Below are 18,680 nucleotides of genomic sequence, written 5' to 3' on the forward strand. Positions count from 1 at the left end.
TGCTACAGCCACATCTCTGTGGAAATAAAACAATACAGAATACTTTAAAAAGATGAAAAGTGTGTCAGGGTATTTCTATAAGCTAGTAGCTGTGGCAAGGTAAAATCTCCTCAGTATGAAACATGTTTTTGTAAAGGTCAATGAAGAAGTTGCACTATGTACTTTAAAACAGTTCAGCAGGTTCCTTCTCCGCATCCCCCTCCTGCTATATGAAACACAGTCTTTTCTGTACAGTACACATTATACACAGAAACAAGTATGCAAATCTCACAGGTTTTCTGTGTTAGTTGCAATAGTTTAAACTCACCTCATATCCTGGATGAGAGAGATTCTAAGAGGTGACATGGCTGGACTGGTATCAGACTTTCTCCTTTCTGAATCAAGAAGTATTCCTAGATTCAGAATAGAATTTCTCATTAGTAGAAATCCACCTAAAGATTTTTAAATCAATATTAAAAAAAGAAGGTGAATGAACACCAACTTGCACTCTTATATTATTGGTGAATCGCTGCTTTGCGAAGACATTGTGGCATATTTCCACTTCAAATGACATGAAAATCTAATATGCTACACAGATGGTTATGCAGATCAGCACATACCGAGCATTAACACATTAATGAGCTTAGATTCAGCTGAAATTGGTATGACATCAAAATGGCTTAAGATATGTACTACTCAAGTATTATTTTCTAAAGACTACGCTATTTCCTTTCTATGTAGTAAAACTGACTGGCACTGTTGACACCAGAAAACAGTGTTGGACATGTTTTACTCGGTACACCACACATCCTATGCTTAACTTCGCACACTCCTGTAACACCACTACTTTTTACAATAGCACAATTTGGGTTTTTTAAGCAGTATTATTTCTCTTATCTTTCAAATTCCACTCTGGAATCAAGTTGCATATTAAATACAGTCCCTGCCCTCAATCCCAAATTAGAAAGCATAAAACTGACTGTAACTTCAGTCTGACATGCAAAAATGCTATGGAGCAAGCGACATTCAGGAGACCTTAATACTTTCCAAACCTTTGTTTCTGATTGCTTACAGGACCTTGTGCATGTTAGTAATGCTCAGCTCTTTGCCTACAGCAACTTTAAAAAAAAAAAAAAAAAAAAGCACCCCCCACTTCCCCAAACCCATTGCTCACTCCCAAGTTATGCCCTATGCCCCCATCTGACACCAGAAGTAATGTTTACAAATTACATTAATAACCTTAGAAACAGATTATCAGTGGATCTTATATGCAATATTACTTTTACTGCAACACTTGATATAACAAAAATTAAAATATGTTTCTTCTGTGGTTTTTATATTTTTTTAAATGTCATCTTCTTTTAAACAATAAGCCTACTGTTCAGTTGTTTTTCAAGAGAGAATGTAAAACTTCAGGATGTACAGCACAATTTTATATGCGTGTACTTGTTTTCCACCCCCATTAATAACATAATATGTTTTGCCAGTCATGCAGTGACTATGTGTCACATGGAGGACGGTATATTGGAACAATCCATTTTAAAGCCTATCTTTGAAATAGTAGATATTTCTGGTATCTGACTATTGCAGTAGTCAGATACCAGACCCAAACAAATAGGCTTAATTGAAACAAGTTTATTTTTCACAAAATATACTGAGACAATAAACCAGGTCCATATTAATTCTATAGCAGCTAGAATACTTGATTCAGTTATACTGGGTGAAGGATATTTCCAAGGAAACAATCTCTGCATGGTGCAAATCTGCAGGCAGCTCTTACTCATAGTTTTTTAATCATCATCTTCCAGCAGAAGCCAATCTTACCTGAGGTACTGAAGCTGCCTGATGTAGTTTTTCTCTGTCTGTTTTCTAGGTAGTGTAACAGATGAGACCACAAAGCAGATTTTCCCTAAAATAAAAAAAAAAATTAGTTAAAGAAATCACTATCAGCTGAATAAAAAAAAAAAAGTTTAAATCATCACTGAAAGTATCAGCCATAACAAAAACTTGCTTTAATATGTTTCTCCCTATAAAGTCATTGTTAAAAACAAAAAAATGAGACACAAGTTGGAGGTGCTTGGGAGCTGTAAAGAGGTTGAGAAAGAAAAGCAAGGGTCAAGCTACTGGGATCTAATGATTCTGGTAACAGGAGAAAGTCAATTGAACTTCATTCCTCATAGTTCATTAACATGAAAAGAAAACATTTAGAAGCTTGTAAAACTCTATGTGGGAGTGGAGTTCTGAGGCCGTAACCTGTAGTATGTGTCTTTCTTTCCTTGCCTCTCCAGCAGTGAAATGACAAGAGATGGAGAGCCAGCCTGAGTAAACCATCTTATACCCAGACCAAGTCTTGCGCATCTGCTTCCTTTAGGGTACAGGGCTACAGATGCATGCTGTCAATTTTCAGAACTGCAAAAGATCCCCCTCAATTTCATCAGGCAGAGGACTTGGATAATCACAAACACAGTAAGACAACCCAAAACACAACCAGGATAATGAAAGCTTATCAGCAAGAATACTCCAGCTCTACACATTAAAAAACCAACTTAAAAGTTAAAATTTGGGATGTTGTATTTAGGCCAAGATAAATCCATCAAATGATGTTAAATGATGCACCTTGCTCATTGTGTTGCTTTCTTAAACTTCTGGTGGCTTAAGCAGAGCATGAGGAAATCTTTCACTGGCAAACTAAAAAGATTCTTGGCTTCATCCTAAAATATTCTGCATGACAAACCAAAAGCTTGCAAAGCCACAGAAAGGCAGCAGTAATTGAACAGGGGCTCTCCAGCACATTAATTGGAATTACTTACAGAGGAAATTAATTAGTATTACTTATCTTCCTAAATTATTAAATTAACTTGAAATCCCAGTAAAGATTTAGCAATTCTGCATTTCAGAAAAGCAGTCATATCACAAAGCCATATTTTTATTTACAACTTTGTGCAGAAAGAAACCATGACCGTAAAGCAACAGTTGTCAATTCAGCACTATCAATGTCATCTAAAATCATGCAAGCGCCTTCCTAGAGGGACAGTAATTATGGTTCAACTCTGAAATATGTTTTTTAAAAACTATCTTTAAAAAAATCTCTAAACACTTCAATCCTATAGCTCACTACAGCTGACATAAAGAACTAACGACCATGAGGGATTATTGCAGAAGTGGCATGCCTCCAGAAGATAAAGCCTAGAGCATCTGTAAAATCTGTTGAGAAAAATCTATTAAAAATACGCATTCAGTGGTGAAGATAAAAAAAAAAAATCCAGAGAAGCTCAATGCCTTATGTGTGTACCTGACAGATCCATCATGGAAAGCCAATATTGCAAGTCTCAAAAACATAAAAAGAGAGCATGAAAAATATCAACCAGGGAACAGTTACATCCAAAATGGCATTTCTCTCAATAAACACACACATGCACACACAGTCTAGTGTTCAGCAACTAGCTGCCGTGGGAAGAACTGCAACAGATCACATAAAGCGGCAAACAAAGGATCCTGCAGCAAATAGATGTCAACAATCACGATGAATGTAAGAACTCATGCAGTATGTATCTGCCCACTTCCTTTACCATCATGGTACTCTCCTTTAACTTCACCAAATAGCAATGATGATGCAAGCTGTATCTATAAGGGAAAGGAAGATAGCCTAAGGAAAGTAGTGGGACAGAGAACAGGCAAGGGAATAACCAAGACCGCCTGAAAGTTCAGACTACTTGAGTCATCAGACCCTACATCCGACAACTCTCCTGCATTGCTCTGGGCAAAGGAAGGTGTGGATTCACCAGGTGTGGAAGAATCTGTAGGTAGCTAATATAGGACTATCAGCGTTTATCAGCAGGGAAAAAGGTAAAAGCAGGAATTGGTGGAAGGAAAGCCATCCTCATTACTACGGCCAATTGAGGAAGAAGAGTCTTCCTTGGCTTATTATTGAAAAATAAAATAAAATTGTTGTATGAAACAGCAGGCTTTTGCATATTTAATAAAGGCCAGCACATCAGAGAATTGGTGGTGGGTTTTTTTGTTTTGTTTTTAAAAACCGTGGATCATAATATGAGATGCACTGCACTTTCTCCATCAGGCCTCTATTACATTGAACCACTCTATTTATTCCACCATTCAGCACTGTTTGCCAACATCTGCAATCAATCCAAAGCATTAACCTTATGTAGGGTTGGCCGTCTGGTGGTCTGAAAGGCCCAAATCTGAGTTGAAGCACAGTATACTGATGCTCTGTCTTCTAAGACGAAAGCAGTACAGCTTCTATCCTAAGTGATATACAAGAGGGAAGGGAGAGAATCACATGATAAATCTTCACATAGAGAACTGATATATATTTTGAAGGAGAGCAGATTTAAACACCTGCGCTTGGGTGCTGGGAACAGAGATACTGAATTACAGCTGTCTGGATTATGTACATTTATTCTGCACAGTCTTTAACAAAAAAAGTTATAATCCTTACTGTCCTTGCTATTCCTTTGTACAAAGGAGGAAGAAAGGATAAAGGCCTTCCAAACTCCATCTACTCTCCCAAGTGACTCCAAACAGAAGAGCATGACAAAAAAAAAAAATTATTAATTTTATACAAAAAACAACACCTCTAACTAGTGATCTTGTACATGTCACTTAACCATCCCTACAACATTCAGGAAGAACCAAAATAGCAAGGGTTTTACTCTTAGAAACTAAATTATCCTTCATGAAAAAAAATTCCCCATACCATATCCCATTGACAGCATCTTTAACATATGCTGCCTTACAGCCTATGCAATTTCATTAATGAAAGTATTAAGAATACAGAAACATTTTTATTTACCATCCTATTACAAAAACACCAAAACCCACAAATGAAACAAACAAACAAAAAAGCCCCAGGTCAAATGGAAAGAAAGTCTTCCAAGAAGTCATCTGTGGAACACATCTACGTGTGCACTTGCACATACCCCAGAGCAAAGAGTGGAGACAGACAAGGGGGCAGTAACTGACATAAAAAAGGCTGGGGACACACACAAGTATTTTAACACATCTATATACACACAAAAGGTATCCTCTGGAAGTGGAGACAGGAAGAGCATAACATGACTTCAGGAAAGTGTGCTCTGCAACATACAGGAATGTTTGTTCCTCACCTGTTTGACTTGCAGACCATGGCTCCATATCCTTTCTAAGAGGTCACACAGACTGGCTATCAGGGTATTCTCTTCTACACCGGTGATATTCACTTCACCATGACCTAGCTCCACAGCTTCGCGACCCATTTTTTCAACCAACATCCTCTTGGTCTCAAAAAGGACAAGGCAAAAGAGAGTTAGTTCTTTCCACAGGAACTTCCAAGATCCCTTACACTTTTTAAACAACCAACAAGGAAGCACATAATAGCAAAGATGTGGCAGAATAACCGGGCATATGTAGTATTTCTGAAGCTAGTGCAGGACTGCGTTTCTTTTATCCCTGTAAGCTAGTGCAGGACTGCATTTTTTTTATACCTGTTTTTCAAGCCATGGTAGCACCAGTGTTGATCACTTTACAGCCTCTTCTGTCTTTCTAACAAGGGGCTTGCAAATGGGCACATATGCTTCCACAGAATAACCCCAGCAAAGGGAACAGCAGGCCCCACACTGACAAACTAGAGGCCTAGCAGCAAGGCCCTGCAACGTAGGTCTTGGGTGTTTCTGAAGCCCAGCGAGTGCTGGACTGGGAGCAGTATGCCATGTCCACCTCCTCCCAGAGGAGGTGAACGTGCACAAGCACTTCCAAGGAGCAGGGAATACGTCATTCCCGTGAGACTCCGTTCTGTCAGAAGGGTATCTACGTTTAAATCGAACCCATTCTGGAGTGCATCTCTTGAGCTTCCTGATGAGCCACATTCTCCTAAGTCGTGTGCAGTTTCATAACAGTCAACAAAGCTCTCACCAACTCTTAAAGTACAGTCTCCCAGTCACAATGTATTCGTCATATAGCTGCCTGGAGGGAAAAATGACTAGGGAATCACTTCTGCTCATCTCTTACACATTTTTCATCTCTGTTGCTATTCTAGAGTAGCTCTCAAATGAGTAATACTCCCTTAGGCACCTGTGAACAGTCTTAGCTGAGATGAAGAACTCCAAGCTAGTCTCTAGCTTCTTCTCCTCCTCACCTCCCCTGGTAATTTCTCTCTCTGCTAACAGCAGGCTCACTACATTCACTGGAGTTGCATTCCCACAGAGAAAGAGCCAAGTTTATCTTCAAGGATTTTCACCGTCATATGCCTCTATTAAGTGAAGGGGATTATTTGGACAGTTTCATATATACAGAAAACTAAAGTGAAATCAGAAGTAGATGCACATATTGAACACGGTTTTATGAAAAGTTGTATACAATTCCTATATTACCTCCACTGACTTAAGGCAAGAAATGTGTCTATATGATAATTATTCTCTTTACTGTGTTAGTGTAAACATTAACATTTAATTCAGATTAATATACTGTCAAATATATACTGGTGAAGCATGTGTACAAACTAATGCCAAATTTCTTTGTTAAGTGCTTGAAAACTTAATGTTTCAGAAGTTTGTTAACCCACTTCCTTTAGTTATGAGAAAAGCTCCTGCATTTCACCACAACCTCCTCTTTTGGAATATTCTCTCTTGTTGAAATAGTATAGTCTCATTAGCAATAACTGAAATATGCTATTATAGACATGGGCTGTGGGATGATAAAGACCCATCAGAATATTCAACCTCTTTCTTTCATTTTGCATTCTTTATCATAAATCTGCTTGATAACGTTTCCACTCCTTGCAGAATTTCTAAATACGTTATCTCTTCATTAATTTCTCACTACCGTGCAAAAATCTTTATAGGGATAAAGCAGAAACAGATGGCAGAAGAGTGGGGTTCAAACATATTGGCCACAAAATGGTCCATAAAGGATGGATATGAGGTGCAAGAGAACAGAATTATTCTTTGTATTACCTTATTTCGGCATTCCTTCAACAAGCCTTCTACAAACTTCCAGTTTGTTTGTGCAATTACCGATGGAGAGAGGTTAGACAGTTTGGGCTGCCGAATAGTGCTGCCCAGATTCCTGGCTTCTTGGATATACTTCTGTATTGGGGTAGAAAATGGACAAATACAGATAAAAGTGCAAGTGAGAGTACTTTGCCAAGAGAAAAGGGTAATCTCTCCTTTATAACCCACCCCTGTGCAATGAAGAGGAAGGGATCACATCCTCTTTCAGAAAAGGCCCCTTTTTATGTCCAGTACTATATTGGGCTGAGACACATAAGGTACTATTTCACTGGAGGTCAAATCCCCATTTACGCTGTCTACCTAGTATTAGAACACACACTGTTGAATAACAAAAACATAATACAACTGCCAAGGGTATTTAGATGCATAGAGAATCAACTACTCTCTCCACCACTAAGAACTGCCTTGTTATTCTTTCATATAAAATGAAAGTTTGTAATAATTACCCAGACCAAGACTATTCAAATGGCAGACTAGTCTACATGGGTACTGCAAGAAAACTTTGCCTGGAACTTGACAAGATCCGAGATCTGTGCTATGCCCTGCATTCCTGCAAAGCTTCTGTTTCTTATTGACCCTCCCAGTCTTTCAGGAAGCAGCTGCAAAATGCTACTAACAGCTCTCAGCTGTGAACCATCTGCATTTTTGAGCAAAATCATTTCCTGAACTCACTATACTTGAAAGAGCTTTTCTGCCATCAAGGAGTTGCCATTGTTTTCACCTCAGAGACAAGAATAACATGACAAATGTTTTGAAAGCCAGGTGATCACAGATTGGTTGGGGCATGGCTAACTGTGAATAAGTGATAAAGTCCTGTACAGGCACTGACAGAATACTCAGGATTAGTACATATTTCAAGATTAATAGGTAACTTCTCTAGCTTACACTGAAATAATGACCAACTGAAAAGTCAGTGACTAGACAAATATGTCAAATACGATATGCAAAGAGGTAAAAACACATCTTCTCCATCAGCCTTGCACTACAGAGCCATGATATATACATTTAATTAAGCATCTTTATCCAGAACTATGATTACAGTCATATTGTGCATTGGACATACCAGATAACGCTCTGACACAGATTTTATAGAAGGTATGAAGGGCCAATCATGCTGGTCCCAGTCTAAACATAACTGCAACTGAAGCTCTGACATGGAAAAGTCCAGGTGCTGGCAGGACAAGTTGGTAGCAAAAAGCCAAGCAGACCGTGTAAAGTGAAAGTGGTAAGCGGATATGAAGTAATAAAAGCAAGCATGCAAAACAGAAAAGGAGAAGAGTGAAGACATAATACAGTGCAGAACTCCCAAGCATTCAACATAAAAATAAATTTATAAGTAATGAATCTGAAATGAGAAAAAGAAAATATGGTGTTCAGTCACTGGATTGGTGTAAACTCTGCCCTCCACTGGGCACAAATATTTGCAAGTTAAAAGCCACTAAGTCTCAATTCCACAGATTTTTGTTGGCTGCCCCAAAGCTTCAATGTCCAAAACTCACTACATGGCACTTTGAAACCACTGCCTCCTGCTCAGCCTGATCCCCAGTGTTCATGTCAGAAGGGCTCCCTCCCCATTCTTTCACACTTAATAGGAAAGTCTCTGCTTCACCTGGGAGAGGGGGTGAATGTTCAGTCAGTAGTATGTAATCAAAAAAGTACAGCATAAAACCCTGGAACACCAGCAGAGATTAACCTAGCAGTTGGTACCCTCACCTGAGCATGTATTTGTAATTTTTATTCCTCAGAAATTATTTGCCTCATGTGACAGAGTAACTCCTATAGGATCATCAACTTGTGAAGAGTCAGTTAAAAAACAAAACAAACAAAAAACCCCAGAGACTAGAGGTAGATTTTTGCCTTTGTAATTACCAGAAGTTTACATGTGCTAAACATCTTAATTGTTAAAAGCAATAATGAGGTTACAAATCAACTATTCTTCACTTCTGTTGCTTCTAAGTAAAAAGTACTTTAGAGTTATCTGAGCGTATGGGACATGTCAAAGCCAGAAGCTACTCCTCGTTTTTTTTATATGCAGACATTCTTCTATTACATGGCTACGAATGACATAGATGACATTACACTTCAACAAAATTTTAACAAACCAATGAGAAAATTCTGGAAATCAGTACACTGGAAAGGCAATTAAACTCATCACTACCATAAAAGAATGAACTGGACAGACAAAGATAGTGGATTTTGACAACACTATCCTAACAGACACGAGACTACTTTAAAATTCCAAATGAAGTTTTTTCTGAAGATATTTAACAAGCCAAGAGAACATTGTCTTCAATGAACAACATACATATTAACAAAAGTAAAGCTTTGGGGTTACTAAACAAAAAAAAAAAAAAAAGCTGATATTTTAAACCAGATTATTCTTGGAATTACCCATAAATCAACACCCGGTGTAGCAGTTTGCAGTCTGTATCATATGAATCAGAAACTGCACTGTAATTAGTTCACATCACCTAGATCTTTCAAAATCCCTTCACCACAAAGAATAACTGTGTCAGCTGTAGAAGCACTCGTGAGAGAAGTTATCAGTTCAGAAGGTGCGTAAATCAGCATCAGACTGTGCTGTGTAAAAACAGACACATACCTGAGAGCATGGGTGGGCTTCACATTCCCACCTTAGAATGAGATTGTGTGTCAATTTGCCACCTTAAGACTTCTTTTATGGTCTACAGAAGAAAAACAGGCAACTCCAGAAGGCAATGTTTCTGATTTTAGGATTAAATTAATCACTCTCTGGAGGTAGTTATCTTTCCTCCATCAAATATATAAAAGAAGCACAGGGTGACCAAGTTATTTAGAGACAGGAGATAGATGGCTAAAACCTGTTAATATTAATTCCCCCCTTCCCCCTAGCCCCCCACTTTTTTTTTTTTCCTTTAAAGCGTGTGCTGATGTTTTCAGAGAACTCTCCTATACATGGGATGAAATAATTTTGTCCTGAGAGGGCGTAAAAATGGCGTAAATTTTAGAATAAGCAAACTAAGTATTTTTGGTCTGCTAAGGACCAAGAACCTCATTTGTATTAAATACACATAAGGGAGAGCAGAGATGGACTGCAAGTAACTGTCTAGACATTTCTAAAAGGTTACAGAGCATTAGTCAGACAATTAGGAAAAAAAAACAACCCAGATCTCTATAGTTCAACAATTTTCACCTCTCTCTGATCATTGTCAAGACGCAGGTGTTCTGTGTGTTGCTTCTGTCTGTCCTTCCGTCTCCACTGTGCAGGAGCATTTCTCTTTGTCCACCTAGATGGAGGAATATTATTAAGCAGATGTCAAGAGATAGGTGAAGGACAGTGGCAAGGGAGGAAGTAAGTTTCTATTTTATTGTATATTGAACATTTTGACATCAATTGCATCAGACAAAGTCCAGCTGCAAATAAACACAAAGAATTTCTGCAGAGCAATCCAACATTGGGCAACCAAAGGATTTCAGAAAACTAGATCACATACACCTGCTTCGTATTTTTCTATTCTTTTATGATACCCAGTTACAATTTACACCTTTTTCCTCTTCCTTCAAAGTTTTTATAAGAAGATATCCTAAAATATTTGCTAGCTCTTAACTGAGATCCAATAAGGACATCTGCTTTTATATCAACAGTAATTATAAGTAACTCAAAGTACATCAACTATAACCTCAAACATAATAAGGCTTTAAGTAATTTGCTTCTCGAAGTCTGGACTTAAAGAAAAAAAAAACGAAGAAAGAGACATTAAAAAAACCCACCACACACAACCCACCCACATAATCTGATCTGTTCTAACTAAAAAAAAAAAAAAAAAAAAAAAGATACTGAATTTGCCTTCTAGTATCTGTGTTTTAGTACCATTCCATAGATCTTGCCAAGATCCAGCACCTGTTGTCCTAGCTTACTCACTTGTTGCTTACTGGTCCAGTGGATAAAACATCAGACTGAAGCTTCGGAAAAAATCCAAGCTCATATTTCCCTTGTCCAATTTTCATGTCCAGCAAGTGTGGGTGGACTGCAGTGTGATCTATTTTTGCTAGCCTTAATTCAATAGATTTCTCTGAAATAGTAAGAAAGTTAAATTTTTTTTTTTAAGGTGTCTTAATCACACATGTATCTATAATCACACATCCTCAACTAAAAGCAGATCTCAAATTTAGGAGAGGAGTTGGAAGTTTCTTATTGACCCGAACGGGTACACTAGTACAAGAGTGTGTTAAACATCAAAAAACTACCACCAAAAGGAGAAAAATGTTTATCTTCTTAAGCTCAAACATTTTTCACACAACGCATGCAGGAAAACAGTTGAGCGCAATTAAATTTTACATTAATTTCATCTCACATTTCAGCTTCCTATATAACATTTAGTTCCCAACTTAAGCTTTACACCTCAGCTTTTTTGATCTGTATTTTTTGAGGTTTCAAAGCATGAATCATTACTTTACTTTAACCTAATGTATCTAACAAACAGGACTGACTAGTTGTATTTTCTTAAGTGTCAATAAAGTGGCTTATTACTCTTACCAGCCTCATCAATGGTTGTGCACTTTTGATACATAGATGTGCGCAGAGTCGGCGTCCTAACATTTAGCAGCCTAATTTTATCCACTCTAGAATCAAATACTCTCAAAACAGGGTCTTTATCATCTTCATCATGGCACATAATCTTATTGTCAATAAAAGATGCAAACATTTGGGTCTCCAGGAATCTCGAGAGGAAAGGCAAGTAAGGTTCAGGCTGGTCCGACAAGAAAGATGCCTAACAGAGAAGAAGAGATAAGACCATTTGGGAGTCTGCAGAGAGAGATATACCCACCAAACCCACGAATTTTTCTAATCAAGGATGTATTAGAGTGCTTTGGTGCCACTTAAAGCCTAGTTTTATTACACACACCAATTCTATCTCCGAAACAGGCAGTCTATATGAAATCTTCAGCTCCATGACAATCACCTACTATAAAGCACAATAATTATCAAACTGTGATTTTACCATTTCCTTAATTTTCTAAAAATTTCAACAGAATCCCAGGAAACCACAACAACAGTACCGCAGGTGTGGATATTATGTACTTCTGGCTGGGCTCAAAGCTTATGAAGTTGATGAGAACCTTTGCATACGATTTGATGGGAATCAGATTAGCATTTTAGCAGGCAGTGCTGCAACATAATCTCCACCCACGTGAACTATCCTGCTGACAAATATCCGGTCTCCAATAAAGAAGACAGTAGTAAAATTTTAAGAACTGGGTCTTGTGTTTCCCTAGAAAAGAGCTAGGAATACATTTGGTACACATGTACACAAGTGTTATGTGGGTCATGGCTTTATTCATTAACATATTCAGCAACTCCTCTGGTTAAAAAAAAAAAAAAAAAAAATCATTTTCACTAGTAATATTTAATCTTAATGTAGATGTTAGCCATAAAGTGAGGCTTTCTAAGATATTTTTCTCCAGCAGGCTGTATCTTTCTACAGTATCCTTAAAAGAGTATCTTTATCTCTCTAAGTGTGGATATGTATACATTTTTCCACAAAATATACAAGATGTGACTCTCTTGGGGAACACTGGAATTTAAGAAAGAAGTTACAAATTTGACAGTACTGTTTTCCATTTTATGGCCCAATAAACAAAGTCTTAGGTTTGAATACCGTTTTACTTTTTACATTGACATATCTTCCTACCACAACTTACTTTATCAAAGTTTTGCATCTGTTCCCTGTTTGTAAACCAAGATTCCTTGTCCTGACTGGGTTGAATGACAAATACTTCATAATCTGCAAACATTTGTGTAAAGCGATTGGCAAAAACTTCACGGATTTGAATGTTCAGCTGGTAAATCTTGAATTCTTCTTCATCACACTGAATTTTAAGATCCTTTTTGCTACTGGTCTCCTCTCGCACCTCCAACTAAGAAAGTAAGGGAACACACAAAAAAAATTGTATTGTTGCTTTGTCAGGTATTCTAGGTATACAAGATCTTAACCTGCCATTCAACTGCTACTTCTCAAGTCAACATTCCAATAAAAAAAAATTACTTATAGTTTCAGGCACTGTAATAAAACAGCAACATCAGAAAAATCTAGAAAGAAATCTTTGTCTATAAAAGTTCTAATTTCAATAATAAACTATAACCTCCTTTAGTACTGGTTGCACTGGATATCCTTTAGATTAAAAAAGGATAGATAACAACCATATACATGCCCACATATGCCATATACTTAATTTACTTTCTTTTACCCTTTAATCACCTGCATAGGCTTTTTAGGGGTTTTTACTACCCCTGCATATTAGGCAAATACATATTTGTCTCTGGTGTAATACAAGCCCAAGCTTAGTACTGTTACAGTTTAATACATACCAGCTTTCAAATGAATACAGAAATGCACAGTAAAAAGAAGCTGTGCATGTCTAGTAGCTAGTTTCCTGTAACCTAAGTCCTTAGCAGCGTATTGCACAATTCATCACTGCACAGCCCAGAGTAATCTTTAATGAAATAAAATGCATTTTCAGTTAACATGTGGGCTAAGATTTATGAAGACAGCAATATGAGATTCAGATATTAAATTCATATTAGTTTTGATAGGAATTGAGTATCTAGAAAAAAATCAAAGCCACATGCATTCATGCACTAGTTTGAATACACATTTGCTACCCCTGCCTTTGTTAATTATTGTAAGAGGCACCACCACACATAATTAGACATAATATCTAGAGCTTACATCTGCACAACGATGCAGTTGCTGCAGCTGTCCCATGCTTCTTAAAGCACTTTGGTTATAGCAGTCCAAGGCCAGACATAAATAGCATCCTACAGCCATGCTCTCTGATAGAGAGCTCCGCTATTCAGCCATTTCTAACTGCATTCATAAGTAGCACATGGCATCTATACATTCCTCATTAATTGGGTATTTCGCACTAAGCAGGTTTTCATTTACATATTTGAGAAAATTTTGACAGTTATAACCTATACACTCCTATCATCACAAAAAGGCTAGTAAAATGGGACTTTAACTACTATGGAAGAGAGTACAGAGTAGATAAGGCCTGAATGTGCAAAAACTTACAAGAAATTAAAAAGACCTGTACTCTTCCCATCGCTTCCCAATCCATTCAAGCAAAAGAACAAAAGCTTCTTACCAATTTTCCCCTGAACAAGAAGAACACAACACAAAAGAAAAACCTGAGAGAGGAACACAGCTGATTTCAGCATCTAATCCTGTCTACTAACCAGCTGCTGCTTCTTTTAACCCCCTGCAACTTCCTCCCCACAAAGCGGTTCTCCTCCCCAACCTACTGGAGGTCACACAATTTCTATCTCTGTTTGGCACCGCCTGTAGCCCAAGTTACAGTCACATGGGTAGGAATCAGACTTAGCCATGAAGAACTGGTCAAGATAATTTAAACATGCAAGAAATAAAACCTTTGCTGAGAAAATATTCACTCCATTCCACAAAGGCTCAAAAAGCCTACAGTGGTCTTCCACATAATAACTTTTATGCAAAAAGGGCCACAACTTCTTTTCCCAATTCTGACTGTCAAAAAAAAAAATCCAACCAGAGTCACCACAAACTGTGCACATTCACTTGCTGGGAATCGGACACTAAGGCACTTTACAACATCAGCCAGAAAAAAGCATCACAGTATCCCTATGGCAAGTGTATTATATACAAGAAAAATTATACATATTCTACACACAATGAGAAAGACAGACACTTATAGAAACCATGATTGGATTCTAACTTCAGGATTATCTGGATGTCAGTTTTAGCCATGTGAATCATAAGAAAATGTTGTAAATTTAGAATAAATCTTAAAACCAAGAATAAACAAGGCGAGGTGTATTTTTAAACACATTATCTTGGCAAAGAAACACCTGGAGGATAGCCAAGGTTTCCCTAGATGCTGTGGGGTTAAACCCTATTCCCTCTCTCCCCCAAGTTTGCCCTTGTCTCTACAGATGTTAACAAGGTTTGTGAACACATTAACATAAAGTTCTTTCTAGTGAAGACAGACAGAGTCCTCGGACCTTGACTTCAGACCACCTGCTACTGCAGGTCCAGAGAGAGTGCAGGTAATTTCATAGCTTACCTTTTCTAGACTCACACCCGTTCTTTTTACAAGTGCTTGGAGTCTTGCAATTGTCTCATTTTCCTTTAGCAGCTCATAGGAATTCAAAGGTGATCCTGCTATGTTCCCATTTCTTTTATCAGAAACCAGGTCACATGCTCTGAGGCTCTTCATCTTGGAGGCACTTTCACTGCAGTGAAGGTTTCCCTCAGGTGGAATTCCAAAAGCCATTAGTATCTCCGAAATTTCCTGAATGAACTCAAGTTTATTTGGGAACTGGGGCAAGTCTTCTGGCAGCTCAATGAAATGGTTGTCTACATCCACAAAGCACAGGTTAGCCTGGGATTTAATTTAGAATAGGATACTGTTACAACATCACTGAGCACAAGGGTCATGTTTTATTCATCTTTGGGTTTTCTGCTTATTGAAATATTCAAATACATTTGCATTTGTTCGGTTATTTTGTAAAACAGACTTGCTCCAACCATAACTGAACTGGTTGGTTGGCTTTGAAGAAAGCAGCACAAGGCCTACATTTCCAGGTCTTTCAAGGGGGTAACAAGAAAGACAACTCATTTTAAAGTTGTTTAGTAGGTAGAAAAGAGATTGTAGCATATGTTAGGTACAGATGTGTGAAGTTTTTCATACACATACAGCTAGATTTTAACTACAGGATATTTGCAATACTATTTTTATACACATGTATACGTAAGTGGGTGACTGCCTGTTTTTCAGATTATCAGTCCACTCCTCTAAGAGATTTGGCAAATTCCATTCTAAAAGGTGTACTGATATTGCAGAAGCTGCAATAAAGTTATCTTCTCCTTTTTTTTGTAAGCAACTTGAGAACTAAGGCAACTCTTGAATAGAGTTCAGAAGTTTGTTTCCAAGGGGAAAAATTAACTGAACTAGTTTCAGTTCTGTTTTCCTGTTCCAATCTCTACCTCATTTATCACCAAAAAAGACCAAGAAAAAAAAACAAAACAAAAAAACCAAACACCTGTGTGGGTTCCACAGCAACATCAAAAGCAGTTATGCATCTTTCAAGAATTTACCTCACCCTATATTTGGTGAGGGGGGGATTTCCCCTTTTGGCTTCTGCATTGCAAAATCTGAATCAAATGGCTTCACGACATTACATAAGTACATACATCACAGCAAGAACCCCATTCATGTGTGAAATCTGCTTGGAAAGTTAAGCATACAGAAAAATAACTTTGCTTTTCTGCAAAAGCATTTCAGTTTTTCTTCACTGCAGAATTAACATGGACTGTCACTTTTCTGTTTAGCCTACCCTATACAAAATCCCTTCACCCAGACTATGGGGTACTTTCAACCTAGTTTAATTGCATTATTCTAGGAGGCACACCTGAACTCAGGTCTCACTATAGCTTTGCAGCAAAAATACATATCAAGTCATGAGAGCTAACAGACCTCCAGCTATTTTTTATGATTCAGTAAGTGCAGAAGAATGGAAGCACTCTCACAATTTAATAGGAAAGAAAGAATTGGAAAAGATTAACCTCACACTGTATGAATGTTGGATGATCCCAGAAATCAGAGCAATGTACATAAGCACTGAAGCATCAGTAAGGACAAAGTAGTTCCAGTAGGATTTTGCTGTGGGATTTTATCATAGGTAGACTAAGATAAGCTGTGCCTGACAAGACCCCTCCATTTAAGTAAACTGTTGTGAAAACATACATTTAATACTTGTGCCAGATTTGGCTCTCTTGGCATTTGTACAGAACAGAGTTAGGATGTCAATCCTCCTTAAAACACAAATATCTGTTGTGTTTGATTCCTTGAACTTCAACTCTAAAATTTAAAAAAACCCATTGTAATTCTTGAAGCAGAACTCCACTGGACACATTACACTAGATTTGCATGGAACTTTGCATGAAAAAGTCCAATACTGCTACAATATTACCCATAGTTAAAAAGGTAAGTAGAAGAATTCCAGTTCTCTACTTCTTGATGTTTTACCAGTTTAATACTGGGATTGATTTCTTACGCTTAAAGCAATGCATATAAAACAGTTTAGTAGCTCTTGTAGATCCTTTACTGTAAATTACATCACAAATTGAATTAGGTGTTGCAAAACAATCCAAGGTCAATAAATAGAACTAAGATCTTGATTCTGAAACAGCTTCTGATGCACCCTAGAAAAAGTTTTTATTTTTTAAATAGGGCAGGTGTCATTGTTCAGATTTCCCCAGTACCAACATTGCTCAAACAGAGCAGGGGGTGCATGTGGCTTCCTAGCAAGGCAGCTCCAGTGGTAGGCTAGGATGCACGCAGAGTGCATCTGCTTCCCGTTCAAAGAAACATTCAGCACAAAGGGACAGTATGTACATAAGAACTCTCATGTTTCAAGTAAGCACCTGAATTTAGGAACTTCAAGACCCCCACTATACACATGGTTCTGTGATGATTAGCAGTGAAGTCAGCTAATATTTATCAGGAACACTGTAAGCACTTCAAGGCATGAGAGAAATAAAGCCTTGAAACTAGGCACAATGCCTACCAATCGGTGCTGACGGAAAAACAAAAAACATTTAATTTGTTACAAATGGTCTGCAAAATGGCAAGACAGACTCATTAAGAAACTCTTCAAACCGTTTAATTCTATTACTTCCTTTTAAAACTGTCTTTAATGCATGCCATTCAACTTTACTTTTTTGGATTATTTTACCTTAGCACAGATTCTGCAGAAAACATCACTCTTGGTTAAGCTTGGTTGTACCTAAAAAGTGCTTGGCCAAAAAGTAACCAAACGTTAACCTTACCAATCTAGAGATTCCAGTCTTCACACTGAAAATAAAATCCTTGCCAATGAAGCCAAATCTAATGCTTGCTAAAATCACTTATAAGTATCTGGGCTCACCTGGCTAATTCTTCTAACAGTTAAATATCCCTTTTGCAGAGTTTCTCTTTAAGACCATTACACATAGTTTAAACACTCTAAGCCACTAATGATGATTATCACACAACTTACTATAACATTTCCCAGAATTTGCCCTCTATAGAAGCATTAAAAAAAAGAAATATGTTAGTGTGCAGCAATACTCTAAAGAGTGTAAAGAATACTTTTGGGGACACTACACTTATTCAGTGCCTGGTTAATAATAACCCATAAGATAGGGGACTACCTACAGCAGCATAAGCAAAGGAGATTCAGTAGATGGCTTTAGCCTCTTTTAACTTAGGGAGACTAAAGGTCATCCTCAAGAACTGCATAAGCGCTTCTGAAAAGGCCATGTTCCCCAGGGAACAGAAATGGCAAAGACACCTCACTTCACAAGCCCTTCAAGAGGTATCAAAACAACATTTTTCTGTAAAAATGAAATCCCAAGTAAATAAACCACCAGTAACAGACACCAAAACAGTAAGTCTCACAATGCTGCTACACTACAGATCCAACACAACGGAATACCAGTAAGGATAGAGGGGTCCCCTCCCTTAGAAAGCAAGAGAAATGAAATGGCACTTACTTATTTATGGAATCATGGCCATCCAAAGCTTTTTGCATGCTAGGAACTGGGCAAGTTTACACAAAGTAGAAAAATAAAGGAGTTCTTTGATCACAGAGTTTTAGGTTTTTTGTTTCTGGAGGCAGACAGTTGAGTGAGCTGT

At 37.7% G+C, this 18,680-nt stretch overlaps 1 protein-coding gene across 6 annotated transcripts in view; it reads right to left on the reverse strand.

Moving 5' to 3' along the window:
- The window catches only part of DENND5A (DENN domain containing 5A), a 70,079-nt gene that overhangs the window by 15,047 nt on the left and 36,352 nt on the right, over positions 1 to 18,680 (reverse strand). For 2 of the 6 annotated variants that reach the window (XM_069803812.1, XM_069803811.1), the window contains 11 exons: positions 15,066 to 15,383; positions 12,669 to 12,884; positions 11,503 to 11,737; positions 10,888 to 11,038; positions 10,159 to 10,252; positions 8,050 to 8,157; positions 6,930 to 7,061; positions 5,106 to 5,258; positions 4,140 to 4,244; positions 1,804 to 1,888; positions 308 to 392 (listed from right to left, as the gene is read on the reverse strand). In XM_069803812.1, coding sequence (XP_069659913.1) covers positions 308 to 392; positions 1,804 to 1,888; positions 4,140 to 4,244; positions 5,106 to 5,258; positions 6,930 to 7,061; positions 8,050 to 8,157; positions 10,159 to 10,252; positions 10,888 to 11,038; positions 11,503 to 11,737; positions 12,669 to 12,884; positions 15,066 to 15,383 — 1,682 coding nt within the window. The remainder of the gene's footprint in view (positions 1 to 307; positions 393 to 1,803; positions 1,889 to 4,139; positions 4,245 to 5,105; positions 5,259 to 6,929; positions 7,062 to 8,049; positions 8,158 to 10,158; positions 10,253 to 10,887; positions 11,039 to 11,502; positions 11,738 to 12,668; positions 12,885 to 15,065; positions 15,384 to 18,680) is intronic. The other 4 variants (XM_069803816.1, XM_069803815.1, XM_069803814.1 and 1 more) reach the window with 3 other exon arrangements.

Source organism: Haliaeetus albicilla, chromosome 16, assembly GCF_947461875.1.
Source record: "Haliaeetus albicilla chromosome 16, bHalAlb1.1, whole genome shotgun sequence".
In the NCBI taxonomy this organism is placed as follows: domain Eukaryota; kingdom Metazoa; phylum Chordata; class Aves; order Accipitriformes; family Accipitridae; genus Haliaeetus; species Haliaeetus albicilla.